The sequence below is a fragment of the Amphibalanus amphitrite genome, unplaced genomic scaffold, assembly GCF_019059575.1.
Source record: "Amphibalanus amphitrite isolate SeventyFive unplaced genomic scaffold, NRLGWU_Aamphi_draft 000021F_arrow, whole genome shotgun sequence".
NCBI classification, from domain to species: domain Eukaryota; kingdom Metazoa; phylum Arthropoda; class Thecostraca; order Balanomorpha; family Balanidae; genus Amphibalanus; species Amphibalanus amphitrite.
The window spans coordinates 1,208,607-1,231,787 of NW_024881517.1; the positions used below are offsets into that span (position 1 = coordinate 1,208,607).

General features: G+C 50.3%; 2 protein-coding genes across 3 annotated transcripts; both read right to left on the minus strand.

The window, feature by feature from the left end:
• Positions 1-209: 209 nt before the first annotated feature.
• On the minus strand, positions 210-2,979 carry LOC122391034 (tubulin alpha-3 chain-like). Its single transcript, XM_043384555.1, has 2 exons — positions 2,738-2,979; positions 210-1,691 (listed from the first exon to the last, which is right to left on the minus strand). Exons 1-2 carry the CDS (start codon positions 2,738-2,740, stop codon positions 342-344), a joined length of 1,353 nt encoding a protein of 450 aa, XP_043240490.1. The 5' UTR covers positions 2,741-2,979; the 3' UTR covers positions 210-341.
• Positions 2,980-11,796: 8,817 nt separating this feature from the next.
• LOC122391041 (cuticle protein CP14.6-like) lies at positions 11,797-14,977 on the minus strand. 2 transcript variants are annotated; one of them, XM_043384577.1, is made up of 4 exons: positions 14,924-14,977; positions 12,760-13,011; positions 12,498-12,622; positions 11,797-12,241 (listed from the first exon to the last, which is right to left on the minus strand). In XM_043384577.1, exons 2-4 carry the CDS (start codon positions 12,766-12,768, stop codon positions 11,923-11,925), a joined length of 453 nt encoding a protein of 150 aa, XP_043240512.1. In that variant the 5' UTR covers positions 12,769-13,011; positions 14,924-14,977; the 3' UTR covers positions 11,797-11,922. The 2 variants fall into 2 exon arrangements, with proteins under 2 accessions (XP_043240512.1, XP_043240504.1); XM_043384569.1 differs by lacking the exon at positions 14,924-14,977 and having other exon boundaries at positions 12,760-13,013.
• Between the last annotated feature and the right edge of the window lie 8,204 nt (positions 14,978-23,181).

Here is a 23,181-nt window from a genome sequence, read left to right on the forward strand (position 1 = left end):
TCAGAGGCTCCCCACATCATAATGTTTTCCCTCATCAGTCACGTATCGCGCTCTTCCCTGCATGCATGATGCTGTGGTCGCTCGGGTGTATTTTACTTTGGTTCGGAGTCTTCGTTTTGTGATCAACTAGCCCAAGCGTCCTTTGTACTATTTTATCCGCGTCGCTTGCTGTCCATTCGTTCGAACGCTCAGCTCCAACACACAGCACATAAATGCAGATTCAATGTATTTGAGTTCGTTCCGGAAGACTATCTAGACTAACAAAAGACGGACGGCGGCTGGTTACGAGCCGCTGTCCGGTTCACGAAAGTCACGACAAAGCTCGCTGCTCGTCAGCACGCTTAGTACTCATCTCCCTCGTCACCCTCGGCCTCGGCCGAGTCGATGCCGACCTCCTCGTAGTCCTTCTCCAGCGCGGCCAGATCCTCGCGCGCCTCGGAGAACTCGCCCTCCTCCATGCCCTCGCCGACGTACCAGTGCACGAAGGCGCGCTTGGCGTACATCAGGTCGAACTTGTGGTCCAGGCGGGCCCAGGCCTCGGCGATGGCGGTGGTGTTGGACAGCATGCAGACGGCGCGGGAGACCTTGGCCAGGTCGCCGCCGGGCACCACGGTCGGCGGCTGGTAGTTTATGCCCACCTTGAAGCCGGTCGGACACCAGTCGACGAACTGGATGCTGCGCTTGGTCTTGATGGCCGCGATGGCGGCATTGACGTCCTTGGGGACGACATCACCGCGGTACAGCATGCAGCAGGCCATGTACTTGCCGTGGCGCGGGTCGCACTTGACCATCTGGTTGGCCGGCTCGAAGCAGGCGTTGGTGATCTCGGAGACCGAGAGCTGCTCGTGGTAGGCCTTCTCCGCCGAAATGACCGGAGCGTAGGTGACCAGCGGGAAGTGGATACGCGGGTACGGCACCAGGTTGGTCTGGAACTCGGTCAGGTCCACGTTCAGGGCGCCGTCGAAGCGCAGCGAGGCCGTAATGGAGGAGACGATCTGGCCGATCAGACGGTTCAGGTTGGCGTAGGACGGACGCTCGATGTCCAGGTTGCGGCGGCAGATGTCGTAGATGGCCTCGTTGTCGACCATGAAGGCGCAGTCCGAGTGCTCCAGGGTGGTGTGGGTGGTCAGGATGGAGTTGTACGGCTCCACCACGGCCGTGGCCACCTGCGGCGCCGGGTAGATGGCGAACTCCAGCTTCGACTTCTTGCCGTAGTCGACGCTGAGACGCTCCATCAGCAGCGAGGTGAAGCCGGAGCCGGTGCCGCCGCCGAACGAGTGGAAGATCAGGAAGCCCTGCAGGCCGGTGCACTGGTCGGCCAGCTTCCTGATGCGGTCCAGCACCAGGTCGACCACCTCCTTGCCGATGGTGTAGTGGCCGCGGGCGTAGTTGTTGGCGGCATCCTCCTTGCCGGAGATGAGCTGCTCCGGGTGGAAGAGCTGGCGGTAGGCGCCCGTGCGCACCTCGTCCACCACAGACGGCTCCAGGTCGACGAACACGGCGCGCGGCACGTGCTTGCCGGCACCGGTCTCCGAGAAAAAGGTGGAGAAGGAGTCGTCGCTGGCGCCCATGGACTTGTCCGAGGGGATGGTGCCATCCGGCTGGATGCCGTGCTCCAGGCAGTAGAGCTCCCAGCAGGCGTTGCCCATCTGGACACCGGCCTGACCCACATGGATGGAGATGCACTCACGCTGAAATGAGAGAAGACGGTCAGTTGAATGTACGGCCTCGTTGCGGCTAGTGCTGGAATACATGGCAATAATGTAATATTATTTTCCGCTAAGTGGATTTAATTGAAAAATTGCAATTTCAGGATCCCGAAGCTTTGATCTCATCTTGATCATGAAATCATATGAATAAGAAACGCATTTTTTCCAAAATCCCGCAGGCCTTCATCACCCACATCAGCGTGCATATATTGTTATTGCAGATTGAACAACCATCCATTCATAGAAAAGCTGACGCGGCCTGGCCTTTGTTGGTCTATCCAGACGGCCCTCCCCGCCCCCCCCCCCCCCGCAGCTGATCTCATTCCTAACGATCCCGTTCAGTTGCCGAGCGGCAGCAGCGCCCCTGGCGGTCACCAGGGGAGACCACGTGCCCAGCAGCCGCCGCTCTCCCCTCCCCTCCATCCCTCCCCTCTGTGAGCTCCGGCATCCGGGTCGGAGGTTCGCCCCGGCCCAGGCAGGTGGCGCGCTCTACATCCGCTGCGGCGGCCCAGAGCACGAGGGCCCGCTAGCGGCCATCTTGGACCGCAGGGTACCTACAGCGGGGCCGGTGTGGGGCTACTCTTGCTAACAGTTATAATCATACTGGCCCAAATATATTTCGATTTAGTCATACAGCCTCGCTATTAGAAATACCCACGTACAAAACGAGTAAATGGGTCAATCACCATGGTTTGGGATCGACGTGCCAGTGCTGAATGAAGGGAGCCCGACCGCCCGGCTTTAGACTTGATACGAAAGAGGACTATCAAGACAGAAAAAGAACAAAACACTTTATCCCACTTCCAGTACTTAAGATATTCACTGAACGCGCAGCCTCAAATGTTCCGAACACCGGATTGAAGGAAGGCATTCAAACTCAGTCTGAATCCACCGGTCTGATTGAGTTCGATCGAACCGTTGGCTTGATTGAACTCAATCAAGCCAACGGTTTCAGTAATATCAAAAATCACTTTCTAGCCTATTGCAGTCGGTCAATTTATCAAAAAGCAATTGAAAATCGGACTTACCATGATGAATATCTGAGATCCGTTGGCTGTCAAAGAAAGGTAGACCCAGGCCGTGTGACGAAGCCTTCCGATCTACGCTTCCGCGAGACAGCAGTTCGAAAATGACCCGTTGGGCGCGGCCCGCTGCTACTTGTAGCCTCGCATGTCCCTCGGTCCCTGATTGGTCCAGCCGCCGCCGACGGGGCCGCGTCACGCGCGCGCGCGCGGGCGGCGGTGCCCCTCCCCTCCCCTTCCCCTCCGACTGACGCGCGGGGCAGCCGGCAGGGGAGGTCAGCCGGGGGTTCGGCCACATGCTGGATGAACCATTAGAATAAGAGGTTTGGGACTCAACATTTCACATACAATCATAGATTATGTGAAGGTTCATTAGCATCGGCATGAAATGGTTAGGAATGGCCGGAATGTCCCAGGCATACCAAACAGAAAACGGGGGTTCGGGCAACGGGCGGGTCATCACCGCTTCCTACCAGCTCCAACACCGTATAAGGCCAGTATCTATGACCGTGATAAGGCCTGAGGCTTCCAGTTGTATTGTATTGTATTGTATTGTATTTATACTGGAAACTCTCCACAAGTGGCTATTACGAGCCCAGTTAACATGGCGATGCATTGACAGCACAACATACGTTTGCAAACACACATACATGTAATGAAAGTAACACAGTTGAAAACAAGCAGATAAGGAGGGTATTTGTCACTGTTCCAGCCTGGTCATGAGCTGGCGACGTGACGTGGAAAGTGTAGTCACACGCGAAAGTTTATTCCATGACACGGCGGCTCGGTAAGGAAAAAGTCGCCGCGCGGTCGTCAGCTGGAGGCGAGGGGGCGCGAGTACCGCAGCGCCGGCGGCGGTGGCTCGCGTTCGACGCGAACACACTGTTTGGCGAGGGCGCGCCATGGCTTTGAGCGGCTGGGGGGCTGCGGGGTCATGTAAGGCGCGGTAGATGTTTATCGCGTCGCGACGCATCACTAGCGTGTCGATATCGGGCCACCCAAGCGTCGCGAGGGCGGGGGATATATGGTCGCCTCGGCGTAAACCAGATACCAGTCGGGCGGCAAAATTTATGACCTTCTGCAGTCGGTTCAGGCGGGTGCGTGTCGCCCCACCCCATACTGACAAGCAATACTGAAGGTGAGGGAGGACGTGGGTCTGTACAAGAATTTTGAGGATGTCATTTGAGAGGTGAGATCGGATTTTGAAAAGAGATATGATTATTGCGTTGGTACGCCGGGCGACTGAGGATATGTGGCGCTCCCAGGTGAGGGTCTGATCGAATTCAACGCCCAGGATTTTTAGATGTTTTTGTGGCCGGATTTCTTCGTTATTTATCCGAATCGTGAAGGATGATGCTTTTTCAACTGCATTTACTGTGCCAATGATAATGAAAGAAGTTTTGCTTGCGTTCATTTTCAGACTGTTTCTACTAAACCATTGCTGAAGACATTCAACGTTATTTTCGGCTCGATACCTCAGCGCTTGGAGTTCGTCAGGATTGTTTGGTGCTGAGTCTAGGATTTGGGTATCATCTGCGTAGGATACTAGTCTACCATGGGGCAGGAGAGATGGTAGGTCGTTGATAAAGATGAGGAAGAGGATGGGACCGATTATAGAGCCTTGGGGGACTCCATGTGAGAGAGGAAGAGCCGCTGAGGATCCTCCACGGACAAGTTGGGAGCGACCGGACAGGTAGCTGCTGAACCAGCTGGATGATACACCGTACCACTCTAACTTGTCCAGCAGTATCGGGTGGTCGACGCTGTCGAAGGCCTTGCTCAAGTCGATCGATGTTAGTGACACAAGGTGACCGACATCAATCTTTTCAGCTGTCCATCCGACAATGTCGAGGAGGGCATCTTCCGTAGAGTGTGATGGGCGATAAGCGTATTGGGAGGGTGAGAGGATGTGGTTTGTGATAAGGTAGGAACTGAGTTGGGAGCATACCACTTTTTCAAGGATCTTTGATAAGGCTGGAAGAATTGATATTGGGCGGTAGTTGCTAGGGTCGTTGAGATCTCCTGATTTGTGGATGGGAGTGACGACGGCGACCTTCCAGTTATAACCGGATTGAGCCCCTCTCGCGCGCCCTTCCAGGGTATGTTGAGTGAAGGGTAGGACGAACTTTGGTAGGAATTTCTAGTATAACTACTAGAAAACCTACTATATGTGGTCAGAGGGGTGTTCACGGGCACCGCACACTGCTGCGTGCGGTGTGTGCGGTGCGTCCAGCAGGCGTGGGGGTAGGGGATGGGTAGGCGGTTCTGACGTCACGGCTGCGTGCGGTGGACGGTCCGCTGTGGCCAGTCCCGACCGGCCACAGCGATCGCTGCGTGCGGTGACGGAAGGCTGACGTAGGGACGCAGTGGGCGGAGCTTCGAGGCTGTGTGCGGTCCGACCGCACACAGGGCCCGTGAACAGCCCTCGGGACTAGCAAAAAGTTAGTTGAAACTAGAATATGGTAGCGCTTATGGTTGGCAGTCATGACGCGCATGTCACATTCATTTCTTAAATTTCTTAATTAACAGGTTTTAGGGGCCGATTAGTGGGCAGATACATTCAATTAGCTATTAATAATTGATAATGCAAACAAACATTCAAGAATCTACATCATTCAATTCTAGCCAAAATCACGCGGCGCTCCCAGGATTCAAACTCACGACCCTCGGATCCGTAGCCCGATATGCTACCGACTGCGCTACCGAGGATCGCGCGTCGACGATCGGAGAGGCGGATCGCGGGTGCTGGCGTGCAGAGAAATCTTTACCCTCTACGCCGTAGAAGATCGGCTGGGTTTCGTGAAAAATGGTAGAGGAATTGTCGAAAGAAAATTCATCGATCTATCATTTGAGACTAAGAACCATTGATTCCTTCAAAGGTTGACCGAGATATCGCTCGCCGAAAACAGGCCATTTAACATGTAAACCCTATGGGCTGGTAGGAAATGTACGCCGTGGAGCAGCAGTGCTACCAACTAACTTCGGCGGGGGCCGCGCCCTTCAGTCTCAGATTGGAAAGGAATAGTGGTAGTTTGGTACCCTTTCGACATTCAGTGTTAGGTAGGTACTATAAATACGGCTTTGTTGGAAAGCATGCAGTGAGCGCCTGAATACGGACAATGGAAAGCGATGATTTCTGTTTTATTCAAAGAAACTTTTTGGAAAGAATACACCCTCACCCGACGCCCCGAAGCGGACAGCGATGCTTGCTTTCTGGCCTTTCTGGAATCGCCTATCCCGACCCAAGAGCGTCCAGCTATTTCTTCTTTCTGGAATTGTCAATTTTCCAATAGCGGTTCCATTTCCAGCACCATATGCTATTGAAAAATGGCGACATTATTGAATGGCCCCATGTAAAACGGCACCTATGGATTATTATGCCTCGCCCGTGGTAGGGTAGTGTGGGGTAATTTGAACATATTTTTACATCTTCTCCGCTGTACCAAATTCCAGCTTAACCCTGGATGAAGAAAAACTGCTTCAGTAGCGCAAGTGTCACTTGCTTTCACCATGCAAGCCTCATTTTTGGACGAGCCGAGCATGCCTTGAAAAGCATAGCCTCACTTCTCCACCAAGTCACGGTGTGTTCAAATGGCCCGGCCCCACCGTGGGGTAATTTGAACATACTGCCTTTACCTGTCATAAAAACGATAGTCTCGCCAACGCCGATGTTGTTTGACCCATAGACAAATAGGCAGAACAATTCTAAACATACCTTCACTTGAAAAATCAACACAACAACAAAAATAACAGTTGCAGAGTATCAATATCTGCACGCTGCACACCGGTCAGTTGACAGAATTCGCCTGTCTTCAATTAATAGAACGTCTATCATTTTTGTTCGATAAAAACTCTCCCATCCTTACTGCATCTGTTATAGTGGTGCCAATCGAAACCTGGACATTTGGAATTCTGATTTTGTCCAATGTCCAATTCGGAATTGGTAGGACAAAGGTAGCAGACTGGACAACATTGGACGATGGCTTGCTACACTTCAGCGCTTTTTATAAAGTAATCGTGCATAGCATTGATTGGCGAATGGAAAGCTTGTTAAGCTCTCAAGTCTCAATAATGAACACTTTTCGGCTGGTAAAAGTACATTATAAGCGATTTAAATGACAGTTTTGACTTTTGAGTGTTTATTAATGCGTAATTTTCAGACATATTTGGACAAATGGCTGACTTTAACATTTTTGAACGGAAATCAACAAAAATGCCGGACATTAGACGGATATTAGACGTGAATTTTATAAAACTGGCATCACTCATCTGCTACTGCTTTGGGTCGAAAATATTGGCAAAAAAAAAAAAACTGGGAGCGTTGTTTTTTCGGAGCTATCCCTGTCTTCATTGAAATTCCCACACTATGTTCAAATTACCCCACGCTAAAAGTTATTTTCCCATATTTTGAAAACAGGTTTCAAAAACAAATTTCTTTGATTGAAGGCACTGATTAGGTCATTGTACAACAAAAGCCGTTGCGTATTAGGCGCTAGCAATGCAAGATTTTGCGCTGCAATGAAGTTGCAATGACGTGTTTTTAGGCGTTTTTACTTGCGAAAAGGATTTTTTACAGTGTGCGTCAGCATCTTCATTCCAATGAAGTTTAAACCCCGTTCATATGATAGCCCTTTTAGTTACGACTAGGGTGACCCGCGTGCTCCGCAATGCGAGGAAGGGTAATTTTTGGCCCGTGGGTGTTGGGTTGGGCCTGTGTCGATTTGATGGGTACCCATTTCGTTCGATCGCTTTTTGACGGTCAAGCATTTTGTCATGAAACAAAAAAGATACATCGCATCGAGGTGCCCGTGTCGTATTATCATGCGTTCTACTTAAGAATGATTCGAAAAGTGGCGTGAAGTCTTTTCAGGGCCATCGATGAATTTCGCTAAAAATGGCAATGTAATGGTTTGGAACATTTACATTTTTAAGAATACTGTTGCTCATCATGCAAAAATGAAGACTGAACCTTGGACAGAATTGAGTGCTCTTTCCAACGGTGCCATTTTTAATTGCCAGAGATATCAGATCATGGAGCAAAACCATTTTGATAAAAGAAGTGGTACAAAATTGACAAACACCATTTTCTCCCGTGATTTGTACCACCTTGGCGTCGATCAATTAGCTATTCACAATTTTCCCATGAGAGGCGGTACATTTCTCTTGCCAACAGGCGTTGTTTCAACTCGCTCTGTTTAACGGTCACCTAAAAATAAAATCAATTCCAAAATCCGTCAAAAACCACATTTTTTCAACAAAAGTGCCCTCACGGGTGAACGTGGCACTTGCCATCCTCTGCATCGTACACCATTCGACAGCCCGCTCAATTATCTACACGATGCTGTTTTCCCCGTGCCGATCGGACCCCTGGTCACCAAGATATTGCACGGGGACCGGACCCGTGTCGGGCAAATTTGGCCGTTTTCGCCCGATTTCGCACGCCGATTTATACATGTAAAGTCTATGACGCGAATTTGCACTTTTTGGGCCCGCGCCACGCGCTCCCTATCAATCCGGTCGAGCTGAGACCCCTCGAAGGCACGTCGCGCATCCTTGATCTATGAGTTGTGCAAATTTCACCGCGCTAGATGCAACGGTCTGGCCTATAGTCCACGCAAAGCACCACCAAGTCGGGACCTCGGTAACGGACAGACGCACCCTCCTCAAATAGTAATATAGACAAGCGGCTGCGCCACTTGCTTCGCGGCGTAGCCATAAAATACGCAGCAGCCAGTTTGCTTTCGAATGGTGTTTGATTCATACCGATGAGCCGTCTGGAAGCAGATATATAAAGGAATATACTGATGGCTTAGTTTGATAAAATTTGGGTCATACGGGGTCAATTCAGGTCAAGTCGGTCATCCCTGGTCACACTGGGTCAGGCCAGGTCACCTTCGGTCAGGCCAGGTCGTATAGGTCACCAAGTCACATTGGATCGGCCTGTGCCACACTTCTACTAATTCTACCCATGTCACTACTCCTACCACTACCCCTACCACTACCCCTACCACTACCCCTACCCCTACCACTACCCCTACCCCTACCACTACCCCTACCTCTACCCCTACCCCCTACTACTACTCCTACCACAACCCTACTACTACCCCTACTACTACCCCTACCACTACCCCTACCACTACCCCTACCACTACCCCTACTACTACTCCTAACACTACCCCTACCACTACCCCTACCCCTAATACTACCACTACCCCTACCGCTACTCCTACCAATACTACTACTACCACTACACCTACCACTACCACTGGGTCATCTGAGGTCACAGACTATCAGATAAACTGATAAACTAAGAAAGTGTTCCTAGCCTTGCTCCTAACTTGTCGCTCTATTATTCTTAATCATATTTGGTGGAAATGTCGCTTTGTGACAAATGTGGCGCATTGCGACAAAAGTGGTGCATTTGTAATTGTTTTGCCATGCATCCTTCCACCAAATTGCCCCTTTATCGGACCATATTTGACAAAGTTTTGCGGTTAGCGCCAAAAATGGCACCTCGTGACAAATGTGGCGCACTACGGCAAACGCGGTGCATTAGGTTAAGCGCATTGAAAACTGTCTTTATTTACCGAAAATCAACACCTTCTTTCGCCTTTGTTTATCAAAATAAATAACTTGCCAATCTGCAAATGAGAGGCACCCGCCGCCGATTGTCATGCATTTTAGTTGCAAAGTTCATCAAACCCGGCTGCCGATGCCTTGAGATCCGAGCAAAAATAGGAGAAAAAGCGCCTTCTTCCAGCGCGTGCCACGTGCGAACCATCCACCCCCCGGGACTCGAAACACGACACTGCACGTGTGTGTGACGTCATCAACACGCTGCAAAAATTTCAGCCCAATCGACCGCACCGTTTGACCTGTGCACGGCGTCGAAGCACCCCTCTGCACGGTGCAAACACACACACATTCACACAGAAAGACAGAGTTTCATTCTACAAATAGTATAGTAGACAAGCGGCTGCGCCACTTGCTTCGCGGCGTAGCCAGAAAATGCGGCAGCAGCCAATTTGCTTTCGAATGGTATTTGATTTAAATTGATCTGTCGTCTGGAAGCAGAAATATGGACGGGAACGTGCGGAGGAAAATTTTGAACATAATAACTATTCTGATGGCTTAGTTGGATGAAATTTGGGTCATACGGGGTCAAGTCAGGTCAAGTTGGTCATCCTTGGTCACACTGGGTCAGGCCAGGTCACCTTCGGTCAGGCCAGGTCGTATAGGTCACCACGTCACATTGGATCGGCCTGGGCCATACTTCTGCTACTTCTACCCATACCACTACTCCTACCACTACCCCTACCACTACCCCTACCACTACTCCTACCACTACCCCTAACACTACCCCTACCACTACCCCTACCACTACCCCTACCACTACCCCTACCCCTATGCCTACCCCTACCACTACCATACCACTACCACTACCCCTACTACTACCCCTACCACTACTACTACCCCTACTACTACCCCTACCACTACTAATACCCCTACCACTACCCCTACCACTACCCCTACCACTACCACTACCCCTACCACTACCCCTACCAATACTACTACCATTACCACTACCACTACCACTACCACTACCACTACCACTACACCTACCACTACCACTGGGTCATGTGAGGTCACAGACTATCAGATTAACTGATAAACTAAAAAAAGAGTTCCTAACCCTTCTCCTACTCGCGTCATTCCATTATTCTTTGCCCTATTTGGTGGAAATGGCGCCTTGTGACAAATGTGGCGCATTGCGAAAAAAGTGGTGCATTTCTTCCTGTCCTTTTGTCATGCATCCTTCTACCGAATGGCACCTTTATCAGACCATATTTGACAAAGTTGTGCGATTTGCGGCAAAAACAGCGCATGTGGACAAATGTTTCGCACTGCGGCAAACGCGGCGCATTTGTGTTAGCGCAGTGAAAACTGTCTTTATTTACCGAAAATCAACACCTTCATTCGCCACTGTTTATCAAAATAAATAATCTGCCAATCCGGAAATGAGAGGCACCCGCCGCCGATCGTCATGCATTTTATTGTCAAAGGCGATTGAACCCGGCTGCCGATGCCTTGAAGCAAGCTTGAGAGCCGAGCAAAATTTGGAGAAAATGCGCCTTTTTCCAGCGCGTGCCACGTGCGAACCATCCACCCCTCGAGACCCGAAACACGCCACTGCACGTGCCCGTGACGTCATCAACACCCTGCGAAAATTTCAGCCTCATCGACCGCACCGTTTGGCCTGCGCACGGCGTCAAAGCACCCCTCTGCACGGTGCAAACACACAGAAACACAGAGTTTCATTCAACAAATAGTATAGTAGATAATTTCCCTCATTGGTCATATTGTCATGCCACTTATGGATTTTCCGTAATTTTGTGTTTTTCACACTATGTTCAAATTGCCCCACATGTTCAAATTACCCCCAAATTACCCCCAACACCGGCAATGATGGTAATTGATAATGATTCTTTTAAGTCAGGAAAGGTTGCGCCATCCGTCGAATACCAATCTGTATGGAATCGAGCTTTCCGTTTACTTTCGCAGCATTTCTTTCAGCCGTCAGGATACGTGCCTCTGAAGTCTGAACGGACACGTCGCTAGGTCGATGTGGGTGCTCTATCGAGCCGAGCTTTCTATGGTTTCGGGTCTGTCCAGCTCTGGAAAGGCTCTAGGTCGGTCAAGTTTTGTGAAGCTTCGGTTTGGCTGCGTTTTGTACGGCCTCGGTGTCCGTCCCTTTTTGGTGGCCTCGGCGAGTCAGTGTTGTGTGACCTCATGAGGTCGAGTCGGTTCCGTTCTGTGCGGTGACTTGCCCGTGCCGCTTGTCTATTACGAGTCCTGTTCAGTGGTGCACATGCGCAACCACACTACCATAAAAAGCTGCAGGTATTTGTAAACTGACTCTTTAGGTGTATCCTCTCGGCTCCTTTCATTTTGTGTCTCTTGGATCCCACTGAGCAGGCATTATAAGCGAGCCCGAGCGGTTCGGTACGGACACGTACTTACCTAATTCTAAAGCCATCCACCAAATTCCACGAATTTTCACATTGACTTTGAAAACATATATTGCTGCAATATGCAACACTTAGTGGACATAACACAAACAAAGTGAATAAATAAGGAGGCGATAATGGACAAATGAACTCTGACGGCCACTCGGCAGGCAGTCCAGTGACCTACTGGTAGCGGGGCCGGTAGCCGACGATGACACGCTCGTACTGAGGCTCCCCCTCATCCTCCTCCTCCTCCTCCTCCTCCTCCTCTTCCTCCTCCTCCTCCTCTTCCTCAGACACCTCCGGGGTGGGGTACTCGGTGGGCACCGGTGTGGGCAGGTGGTCGCCCTGCGCCTGGAAGCCCTGCTCGCCGGCCGAGTACAGCACCGTGTAGGTGACGCCGTCGGGGGCCGTGTAGCTGAACTGGCCCGACACACTGTAGCTGTCGTCATCCTCCGGCTCGCCAGACTCGGACACAGAGATGCCGTTCTCGCTCTCGAAACTGGCGGACAGAGGCGGGCGGTGGGTTATCGAGGTAACACACAAACATACTGCGCTTCATTTTGACCTCAAGTTAGTCTACTGTTACGGGAAGTACCTAGACTATTTCAATTTTATTTGGTTGCGACTGAATTATAATGGCAAACTATGATACACACAAAGAAGAGCGGAAGTCGCGGCTTAAGTCTTCTGGAACTGCACATTGCACAAGACGGTTGAATTTCTCGCCAGTCGATGGAGCAGCCCGGTGTACTCACGAGTGCTGGTAGGACTGGTCGTCGTTGTGGTCGATGTTCTGTCGGAGGATCTCGACAATGTCCCTCTCGTAGGGGAGCTCCGACGGGGCGGCGGCGGCCACGGCCAGCACGGCGGCGAACACGAGCTGAAACGGAGCAGAGAGATGGTCAGTGAATGCGAGATAGCCGCACATGTCATTGTGTAGGCCAATTTTAAAGTTGTGATGTCCTATATTGATGACGGCTAAAAGAAAACTTTTGTGTGATAGCATGTAAAACTCACCAGCTTCATGTCTGTTGTTCTTGTGGTAGTCGGCGGTGAACTGTACCCCCATAGCTGTCCCGTGTGCCGTTTTATAGGTGTGGCTCGGTCGGCGTGCACTCGTCTCAGTGTCCTGGCCGACGCCGCCGGCTGCCGAGTTGGGCCATCCTGGGTCGGCAGTCCCGGCAAGGCCGACACTGTCTCGGTCTTGGGCCGCGTCGCCAGGGACGCGGTGTGTCAATGGGAGGGGCTGTAAGTTCTTGCCGTAAAGATCTGGCGAGTGACGACCCAGATCATCATCATCGTCGTCGTCCCTTACCTTGGGGCCTGGGCTCTCATAATGTAGGCATATGTCACACTTCACGATTACGATTTTATAGATAAATGCGCGAAAACTCGAGCTCATGAAAAGAGCATTGCTGGATAATTTATAAATTGCGTGTCTGTGACTGGAATGTTTGCACTCCCACCAGCTGGGCAGTGGGTACCGTATATCAAAATGGTAACCTGTTGATCCATGCCTTTGCAAAAGTGGAGCGGATGTCATTAATTACGTTACTCCGTTATAGGTGTTTGGGCTCATGGGTGACGATTGGTGTGGCCACTTAAACGAAGCCGCGGTGGAGTTAATAGCGAGAAGTCAAATAATTGTCATACAGTTAAGGGTCAGTAGGGAAGGTCACTGGAGTACGAGTAGACGACTGTGAGTGTCGGCCTGGGCTCCGAGACGGTCGGGAAGCGATCGGTGGGGTGGGTCAAAACATGTCGGTGGGACTGTCGCCGATGGGACTGACTGTCGGTGTAATCAGTACAGTAGGAGACGGTCCGTGGGATCTATGGAAGCGTATATGTTACTATTACATCCTATTTTATTGACACAGTGTTCATCTACCTATACGTTCTAAGCCCGACGCCCGTGAAAAAGCTAAACCAGAGAGCCCTAAAATATAGTATCACATGCCTTGTGCACCAAGGTCCGCGGTAACGGTCGACTACCGGGCACATGCACTGTATGCGGTTAGCCAGTCGCCGGGGTGACCTTGTTCTCGTGTCCCCTTTTCGGGCCGGTCGGCAGTGAAATACCGAGCCGCGATCAGCTGACTGACCGTCTGTCCGTGTACCGATCGGCCGTCCGCAGTGCGGCTGCACCCGGGCTGCACCGTATACCCGGGCCAGCACCGCTCCGGTCTCCCCTATATAGCGGCCCAGGGTATATACTGAGTGAAATAGCGGCCAGTCGGTGACGGCTGACCGCTGAGACCGCCAGCCGGACGGACAGGATCGAGACAGGGTCGATCTCAACAGGATAGCCACGGTATCTAATAAACGGCCGGGAGCACAAACATCAATGCCTAATGCGTCGATATGTAGGATGGGGAAGAATGCGACCACTTATATTGCCTGCATAATATTGGCCCGAAATCGACAAAATGTTTCGTTTTTCGAGGATAAAAATAAAACAACAAGTCTTATTATGAAAAGTTTGTTTTAACTTGCTCAGCAGAGCGTAGGGTAACGAAATCCGGGGAGTTTTTTTTTTGAAATTGGAGAAACTTTTTGGAGGTGCACCTTCCCACGGCGTCCACGAACGCTTTCCCGGATCCGTATCGAAAAATGAAGACTGTGTTCTGTGGCGGACTGGAAAACGGTGTAATTTCACTCGACAGGCCAGCCGACAGAGGGCGGTGTTCGACGCACGGAAGGTGACGCCAGAAGCGGACCCGGCCCACTACTTCTGTTCCGGCGCTGGGCCTTGGGGTGCCACATCTATCTGAGGGTACTCGGGGGCAGATTGATGTTCCACCACTCCCTACCCATTGGGCTCCCATGGCTCAGCACTGGCTGCTGCCAGTGGCAGCACTGGCAGTGGCAGTGCTGAGCAGTGCTGAGGGCAGGCAGCAGCCAGTGCTGAGCCATGGGAGCCCGATGGGTAGGGAGTGGTGGAACATCAATCTGCCCCCGAGTGACCTATACCGGAAAATTATAGAGGGAGGGATTTACAGACAATTAATCTTCTGTTACGGGTCGAGGAGCTTGAAGAGGCTGCAGTGCTCGGAGATTGCCGAGATGACACTTAAGAAACTTCCAAAGTCCAGGGCCCGTATTCACGTCGACATCTTACGATCAGTTTTCATCGTACGATCGATTTGGTATTCATGTTGACCATCTTAACTTTTTATCGTACGATCAGTCGGGATATTTAGGATGCTTCTAATTCACGTCGACAATCTTAAGATAATTTTATATTCATGTCAAAAGTCCTAGGATTCATCCTACGACCCAACTTAAGATGTCGTAGCAGTTCCGAAGATTTGATTTTTAGCAGCATATTCCGGGACGACATAGAAAATGGATCCTCCGTCAAATGATACAGCAAACGAAATATATTCAAACGGTTATTAGTGAGCTAGGTATTCCTAACATTATAAAAGTACCACAGATTTAGTATGCTTCAAAGTTATTATGGAAATTATTTTACTATTATTATGGAAACTATATTATTATATTACAAATGATCATATGAAGACTAACTCGATAAAACATGCATTTTAAGGTGGGCTTCCTTTCCGTGTTACTTAACCCGCGCACCGACGGGGGGGGCGGATATCCGCCCCCCTGAGGTTTTTCGCGAATAGCGGGAAAACCACGGCGCGTAGCGCCGCGAAATTTGGTACGACTATTCCCTCATCAATTTTACACATGGTGTACAAGTTTGAACCTCCTACCTTTTAAGGTCAGGTCACCAGGTCACTTTGAATGACCCAACCTCAAGTCACTTTTTTGCAACTTTGTCACCGTGCCAGAGCTACAGTAGATGTTGGAGGCCTTTGAAAGTCGCAGGATGTTATAAGGTCATTAGTAGCTACAATTTGTTTATCTCGGAATTTTGATATCGGTGACCTAAGGTCAGGTCAATTTCGCGACCTCCCCATTATAAGTCAATGGGGGAAAAATCAACTCCCTATTTTTACCACTAAAACGGGTCGGAATGGCCCCATATACCATACATGACTTCATATACGATCATCCTTCACTACCTTGAGGTCTGTTTTGCTGTTGGGCAGCTGTGAGGTCATGTGACGTCATCAAAGGTCACCAAAGGTTTTTGGCCAATAACTCCGTACAGGAACAAGATACAGCCGCGTGGATGGTCTCATTGTGTTCAGCTTGTCAAGACGCATCGAATGATATACATGATGACCTCGAGGTCACGTGACCTGAGGTCAACCTTTGACCTTGACCTTTCGAGGTCAACATATATATCATTCGATGCGGATTGACGAGAGGATCACGATGATGCCCTTAGTTTGCTCCTATCTTGACTAATTCGAAAGTTATTCGAGAAAAACTCTCTACATATCTAGCGCCGCCATTTTGAGTTTTTCGACCCCTGTGACGTCATCTTTGACCTGACCTGAAAATAACCTTAGTAAAAATTGTAGATCTTGACCGTGCGTATCCGATGCCGTTTACCGCTTGTCGCTATCTTGCTTCGTTCTCGAGATTTCAGGGGGGCGGTCATCCGCCCCCCCGTCGGTTGTAAGTTGGCGCAGACACCCGTCGGTGCGCAGGTTAATATATAAAAAAACGGTTAATATTTTTCGATGAAATTTGGTAGATATTCATTTTTCTCACTCTCTAGGTACCATGCAACACTACTTCTATGCCAATTCATTAACTTTTTTGAAGGTGGGAGGGTCCTTTTAAGCACGAACCACCCTACTAGTCGGTCCCCAACGGTGCACCAAATTTGGGCGCGTGTGCAATTTTACGCGTGCCCACGTCCCAATTGGGTCACAATTGACTTTTGTTCGGCACCCTCCTAAGCGATTCCTAAAGGTGTACCAAATTTAAGCGCAATCGGCCTAGCCGTTCTCGAGATCCGGAAGCGGCCTCCTGCGCGTGCGCACGTGCAAACAGGGTCACCATTGACTTCTGCTCGGCACCCTCCTAAGCGATTCCTAAAGGTGTACCAAATTTGAGCGCAATCGGCCCAGCCGTTCTCGAGATCCGGAAGCGGCCTCCTGCGCGTGCGCACGTGCAAACAGGGTCACAATTGACTTTTGCTCGACAACCTCCTGAGCGATTTCTAAAGGCGTACCAAATTTAAAGGGACCCTCCCACCTTAACATTAGTTTTGAGTTGAGATAGCCATGTTTGCGGCCAGGCTCAGAAACCACCATTTATCCTGGTCGCAACCCCCGCAGCTTTATGGTCTTCAAGAAATTTCTTCCCTTTACTTGCAGGGTGGGACCAGCGTGGTCCCTATCTCTTAACCATTACGGGAATCTGATGACGTCATCAGGCTTTCGAACGTCCGTTAAATGTTTGACTAAAACGTTTTGTAGCACGCGGTGGTATATGCTGCGTTGCGCGCAACAAATGCCGCACTTTTAAATAAAGTCGCTAGGAACAGCGGAGATCCCAAAAAGTAAACAAAAGTAAAAGTCTAATATCTTGAAAACCGGTGAATATTTTTCGGTGAAATTTGGTAGATATTCGTTTTCGCTCTTTCTGAACCGAGCGACATCACTTTCATGCCAATTCATAAACTTTTTTGAAGGTGGGAGGGTCCCTTTAAGCGCAATCGGCCTAGCCGTCCTCGAGATCTGGAAGCGGCCTGCTGCGCGCGCGCACGTGCAACCAGGGTCACAAATGACATTTGCTCGGCACTCTCCTAAGCGGTTCCTAAAGGTGTACCAAATTTGGGCGCAATCGGCCTCGCCGTTCTCTGTGTATGGAAGCGGCCTCCTGCACGTGCGCACGTGCAAACGGGTCCCAAACGACTTTTGCCCGGCACGCTACTAAGCGGTCCCTACCGGTGTGCCAATTTTTAGCGCAATTGGTCCAGCCGTTCTCGAGATCTAGGAGCGACCACTGCACGTGCGCACGTGCAGTAGTACCCCAAACATGACACATGGAAATGCATTGCCCGGTGAGTGCCTACCCACATGCCAAGTTTCAGCGCAATGGGCACGATAATTACAGAGTTAGTGTAATTGCTACAAACATGACATCTCTTTATTATGCACGTGGCACGTGCAGCCATGGTCACCCACATGCATCGAGAAAAGTCCTCTCCTCGGCAGAATGGATGAATATACCCTACAAACATATTTCCTAGTGAATCGATCCTGTGCTTCTCAACATAATCCTCTCAAAAACGTAAATTCAGCAAGAACTACTTTGGGTTCTGACACGACACCCTTGAGTTCGCAAGAGCCACATGACACGGCGCTCACCCAGGGCCAGGTGCATCAAGAGTAGTCAATTACGAGGTAGGAGGGAGGAATGGGGCTACCCAACAAAAAAGACCGCGGTTCAATCGACCCAGTGGTGGCCGAGATGAAAGCTTCTCAAAAGCGTTACAGGGCGGGCCGGTCCGAGCTGTACCGCTCATACTGATATTATCCCGTTACATTGAAAACTCTTTCGCGCTCGCTCGCAAGAAAAAAAAAAATAACTAACAATTTCAATACCTAAATATACAATTCATAGGCTTAGGTGACGTCTTACGACAGCTCAGTGAGTAGTCGTATCTTCCCAATGCCTTCATCATTAAGGTCTTACGATCATCTTAAGATTCGACTTAAGATGTCCCGACGTGAATCGCACTTACGATCGATCGTACGACAAATGTCTGCGACCAAAATTTTGATCGTAAGATAAATCTTAACTGTCTGCGATGCCAACGTGAATACCAAATTGTCGTACGACAAAGAGCGATCGTAAGATAAATCTTACGAAAAATTCCGACGTGAATACGGGCCCAGGTCCTATTGGCAGAAATTGAAGGCCTCGGATTTTTCATAAGGGTCACCTAAAGTCAGGTCGATCACGTTACTTTACCGTTGTTATTTTATGAATAAATACGGAAAAAAGTATTTTTATCCTAGGGGATGCAATTTTATCTGACTCTCAAGCACTCAGAATCGTAGTTTGCACGGTTCCAAGTCCAGTTTTCTGTTTCAGACCTTACGCCATGTATAGGTGTAGGAAAGAAAAAAAAACCGGCTTGCCTATACGACGTAACTTATTTCAGGTTTCGTTTCGTTTCGTGTATTGTTGAGACCATCCACACCGTGGCTATTCGAGTCTCCCGTCATACATGTAGTCATACCTACATACATACAGGTCATCAAAGGCTTTGCTTAATAGGTATGGTATCTCCCAGTGATGGGCACTTCGATTCCTATCGATAACGATTATCGAATTCGTTATCGACGATAACGTTTTTTCAAGTTTATCGTTATTGATTATCGAAGTAGCGTTATCGAAGCCCCCGTTTCGGTCAATCGATAACGCTAACTTCATCAAATAGACGCGAGCGTATTAAAGGGGATAGTTAACCTTCAACATGGGGTTTTAAACTGAGGTAGCAGTGTTGTAGATTGAGCACTGATAAATGCTATTTGGAATGCTATTGAAATTTTGGCCCAACAAGCTCTGCCGCTAAAGATATTCAAGTTTTTGTTTGTACGTTTGTTTGTTTGTACGAGAAAAATAACATTTTCATTGTTCTAAGCCCTCCTTTTTGTGCAAGCAGCTGGGTAATAATGGTGTTGTATGAGTGAATGGATTAACTATTAATTAGAAGCTTATTCCTGTCAAGAAATCCTTTCGATTTCTTTCTTTTTTGAAGTTATCGGTATCGTTATCGCGTTATCGAAGTGACCGATTTGGTTATCGATTTATCGTTATCGAAGTCGCTGACCTCGAAAGAGGTTATCGAATTATCGTCATCGAAGTCCTGGACTCCTGGTTAAGTTACAGTGCCCACCACCATGGTATTTCCCATAAATTCAAGCTAGCAAGCCGGCCAAAGCTACCGAATCAAAGCATACACACCATGACTTGCATAAATGCATAGGCCAACATCCTGGCCTGACCGACTTCGACCTGGCCTTGTCCCGCGATGCGTGTGTGATAAACATCCGGACTTACCTTTTCCAAACTAGGGTTTGATCATTTAGGTGCCGCTCGGACATTAAAACGTTATTATTTCGACATGGCTGCCTCATAACAATTATGCTGAAAAAGCACATTGTGACCCGACCTTTCGGTCCTTAACGTGACCTTAGAGGCTCTTGGTCGACCTAAGACCTGAAGATTTGGTAGTATTCAGGATGTCATTGCGCCATTCATTGATCATTCGTGACCTTCCGTAGTTTTTGTGGGTCTCTGACTTAATTGATTGAAACGGCTGAGGGTCGTCCCTCATGTATGTAGAAAAGCGATTGATCTGCCGAGGGTTAATTAAATTCGCCAACTGTTCAGCCGTCCAAAGGTTTAATAAGGCTAAGCCACGCGCCGACCATTGCGCGCTGGCCTCCCGGCGTGGCCGAGTGTCTGTGTGACCGGTGACGTCACAGTTCCGGTCTGTCCGGCCCCCAGATGACCGGGCGGCGACGGAGCCGGTCGGGCGCGGAGACAACAGCTCGCGCACCTCGGCCCGGCCGGCGGCGGCTGACCGGCGCGGCTAGCGGTGCGCGCCGCCCCGGAGGATGTTCACCTGCCCGCCGCCCGCCGCCGCCCGGCGCCGCCGCAAAAACCACCGCTGGATCTGGGGGCGGCGCTGGCCGGCGCCGCCGCCGGGTCAGGTCAGAAATCAGCCAGCTGAGCGCGCTGGCCGCCGGACAGCGGACAGAGACACAGTAGTGGCCGAGCCCAGCGGTGCTGAGAGGCCGCCAGGGGACAGCGCGAGGAGGAGCCCACTGCTGGACACGGGTGGACAGGATTTCAACGACAGGCCACAAAAACAGGTGAGTTCCGAGTGCCATTATACGAGTGCTCGAAGATAGGTCCCAGATGACTTTTGCTGCAGTCCAGGATCGTTACGTTATCCGCCTCATCAAGTCATTGTTGCTTCTCTGAGAATGCCTCTAGAAGAAGAGATGAAAGGGTTCTTCATTTTTTTAGACCTGTAAAGAAGGGATTATTCACCGGTCGTATTTAAATATCCGATTAGTACCTACGTCATAGTTGTTTGCGGTTATATTCGTATCCCTTAGCCGTTTACCGCAGATATGGATAAAACTATGGTTTCAGATTTATTTCAAGATGTGATGCTAAAATATAGCGACAATAAGGTTCAACTTAACTCCAAAGTAAGTGCGCTGCCACGAGCTAGAGACAGGGCCCGCCAGTCTTTGTTGCCTTGTTTTATCGTGGAATCGGTTTTTCTAAGCCTGTAATAATTGGCATAACGACTTTTGTTAGAGCCGGGCAAGTTTCGCCCCGCGACCGCCACCGCCACTAATAACCGCTCTTTGATCTCGCTGTTATAATGCATCACATTGCGCAAATGCGGAATGCGATTCCCGTAAAAACAAATGCATCGGTTTTTGCAGTAGCCGTCTGATTAGGTCTGTCCGTTCCGCTGACCAGTGACCATGCCCCCATGCGGCGCGGTGGCTGCACTGTACAGCCCTCAGCAGACTGCGTGGTAGGTACTCTTTTTTCGACAGAACCGGTAATAACTCAAAGATCATGTTATCAGTCGGTCGGAACTCACTGCAAGTAGAGGCGCCATGCTTCACTCCTTCGATTGGGTCTATCACTAAACAAACTATATGCCTTGTGTGGCAACAAAATGCAAAAGTTTGTTTTCGGGGCCAATCTAAACTTTTGGGTTTTGTTGCCAAACTGGATGGAAAATGAGTACGATGGTAATGCCAATCTAAGGTGCGGAGTCTCGCACGTCCTGCTGTTACGATTTCGGAGTGACTGATAGCATAGTATCCGCGTTATTCTCGGTTTTGTCGAAAAAAGAATACCTACCACGCAGTTTGCAAAGGGCTGTACTTCTACTCCTCACTACGATTCTACATGGGCGAAACTGCTTATCCTAATATCATGCTTACGGGTTTACCAGTGGCAGTGAAACATTACACGTGAGTAGGCAGGCAGCAAGCTTAACAATGACCGTCGCATCTGAACAGAGGGTCCACGTATCACTGAATAAAGAAGCGGCTTGCCTCCGCGACTCGAGAGTCAACGACCTTCAGGTCGTGATTGTGGTCCTAACGAGTGACCCACATCGGCTGCCGCCAGTCACGGAAGCAGCCCGGGGCTCCCTGGCGGCACGCTGACGTCATTTCACGGAATGTGGCTCTGCCCACCTCCCTGCGGACCGCAGCGCTGCGCCGCGGGACCGCACCGCTACCATGTGCTACCTGAAACGGGGATTATCATACGGAGGTGATTCACTGATTTACACTGCTCCCCGGAGCTTACTAAGAAGATAGAACGGATCATGCACCACTATACGGGGACCTTATTTGAATGGAGATGAGTTGAGTGACGCGTAAGCTCATGGAGGACTTTCATACGACATCAAGTTGCATGGGTAGCAAGATCACTAAAAAAATATTGTGAGGACAATTATACCTAATTCGTTGGCCTCCAAATGTGCCTTCCAGCACACTAGTTCTGCTACTCAGCGTATAGGTAGTTTCTTCTGTGCCTACAAAACATCTCAGTAACGGTATCAACTTTATTGACTCAACTTTCAACCCTCACACGAATGGACATTCGTGTGCCCGCCGAACCCCTTAGTGAATTGACCGGAGCCGGCACCACGTGCGACGTGCGTGGCCACCGGGACCGGACAGTTAGCCGAGCCCTGCCCCCGCCCCGTCCCGTCCCGTCCACGGAGGACCGTAAGGCGCACACCCGGTCCGGCGCGGCCGGTGGGGCTGGGAGTCTCACCCTAATAGAGAGCACGGTAGGACGTCCCAGTTCTCACAGACATACGGCGACGTCGGCTGAAGCCATCAAAATGTCATTTATCAAGGAGGATCCTTTTTTTGTGTGGCGATTCTGGTTCGCGCTTCCGGAGTTTTTTTTTGCGCTTCTCAATTGGCTGCTCAGCTAAAACTAATTGAATGGTGACACTACTGACGTCTTCAAACTTTTTACGGGGCTTTTAAATGTTCTGGAATGCCTACACAGCTGGAAGGCACACATACTCAGTTCATGCTGGCATGAAGCCTCCGAACGGCCAACCATTGTCAGCGGCTTGGCACAGCGAACAATTTGCGGCGCCCAGGACGGTACAATCTCTCGTACCTGTTCGCTTTATTATTGGGTGCTGATGCTGCAGCGGGCTGTTGTCTGATAATGGTCACTACTCACTGCTGCGGGACCGGCCGACTCGCGTCGTGCATGACCCCCACTGCACTGCTGGTGGATCCGGCCAACTCGTGTCGTGCCTGACCCCCACCACTGCTGTTGGATCCGGCCAACTCGTGTCGTGCCCCCACCACTGCTGGTGGGTCCGGCCAACTCGTTGTCGTGGCTGGTCCCCACCACTGCTGTTGGATCCGGCCAACTCGTGTGTGCCCCCACCACTGCTGGTGGGTCCGGCCGTCCCATGTCTGAGACTCTCCTCTGCTGAATATATAACCGTAAACCGGCAGTGTCCCTGGCATTCTGAGGTGG

Coding starts and splice junctions, on each gene's coding strand:
- LOC122391041 (XM_043384577.1), bottom strand. Junction 12,242..12,497: donor GACCAGTCCTACCAGCACTC/GTGAGTACACCG, acceptor TCTGTCCGCCAG/TTTCGAGAGCGAGAACGGCA.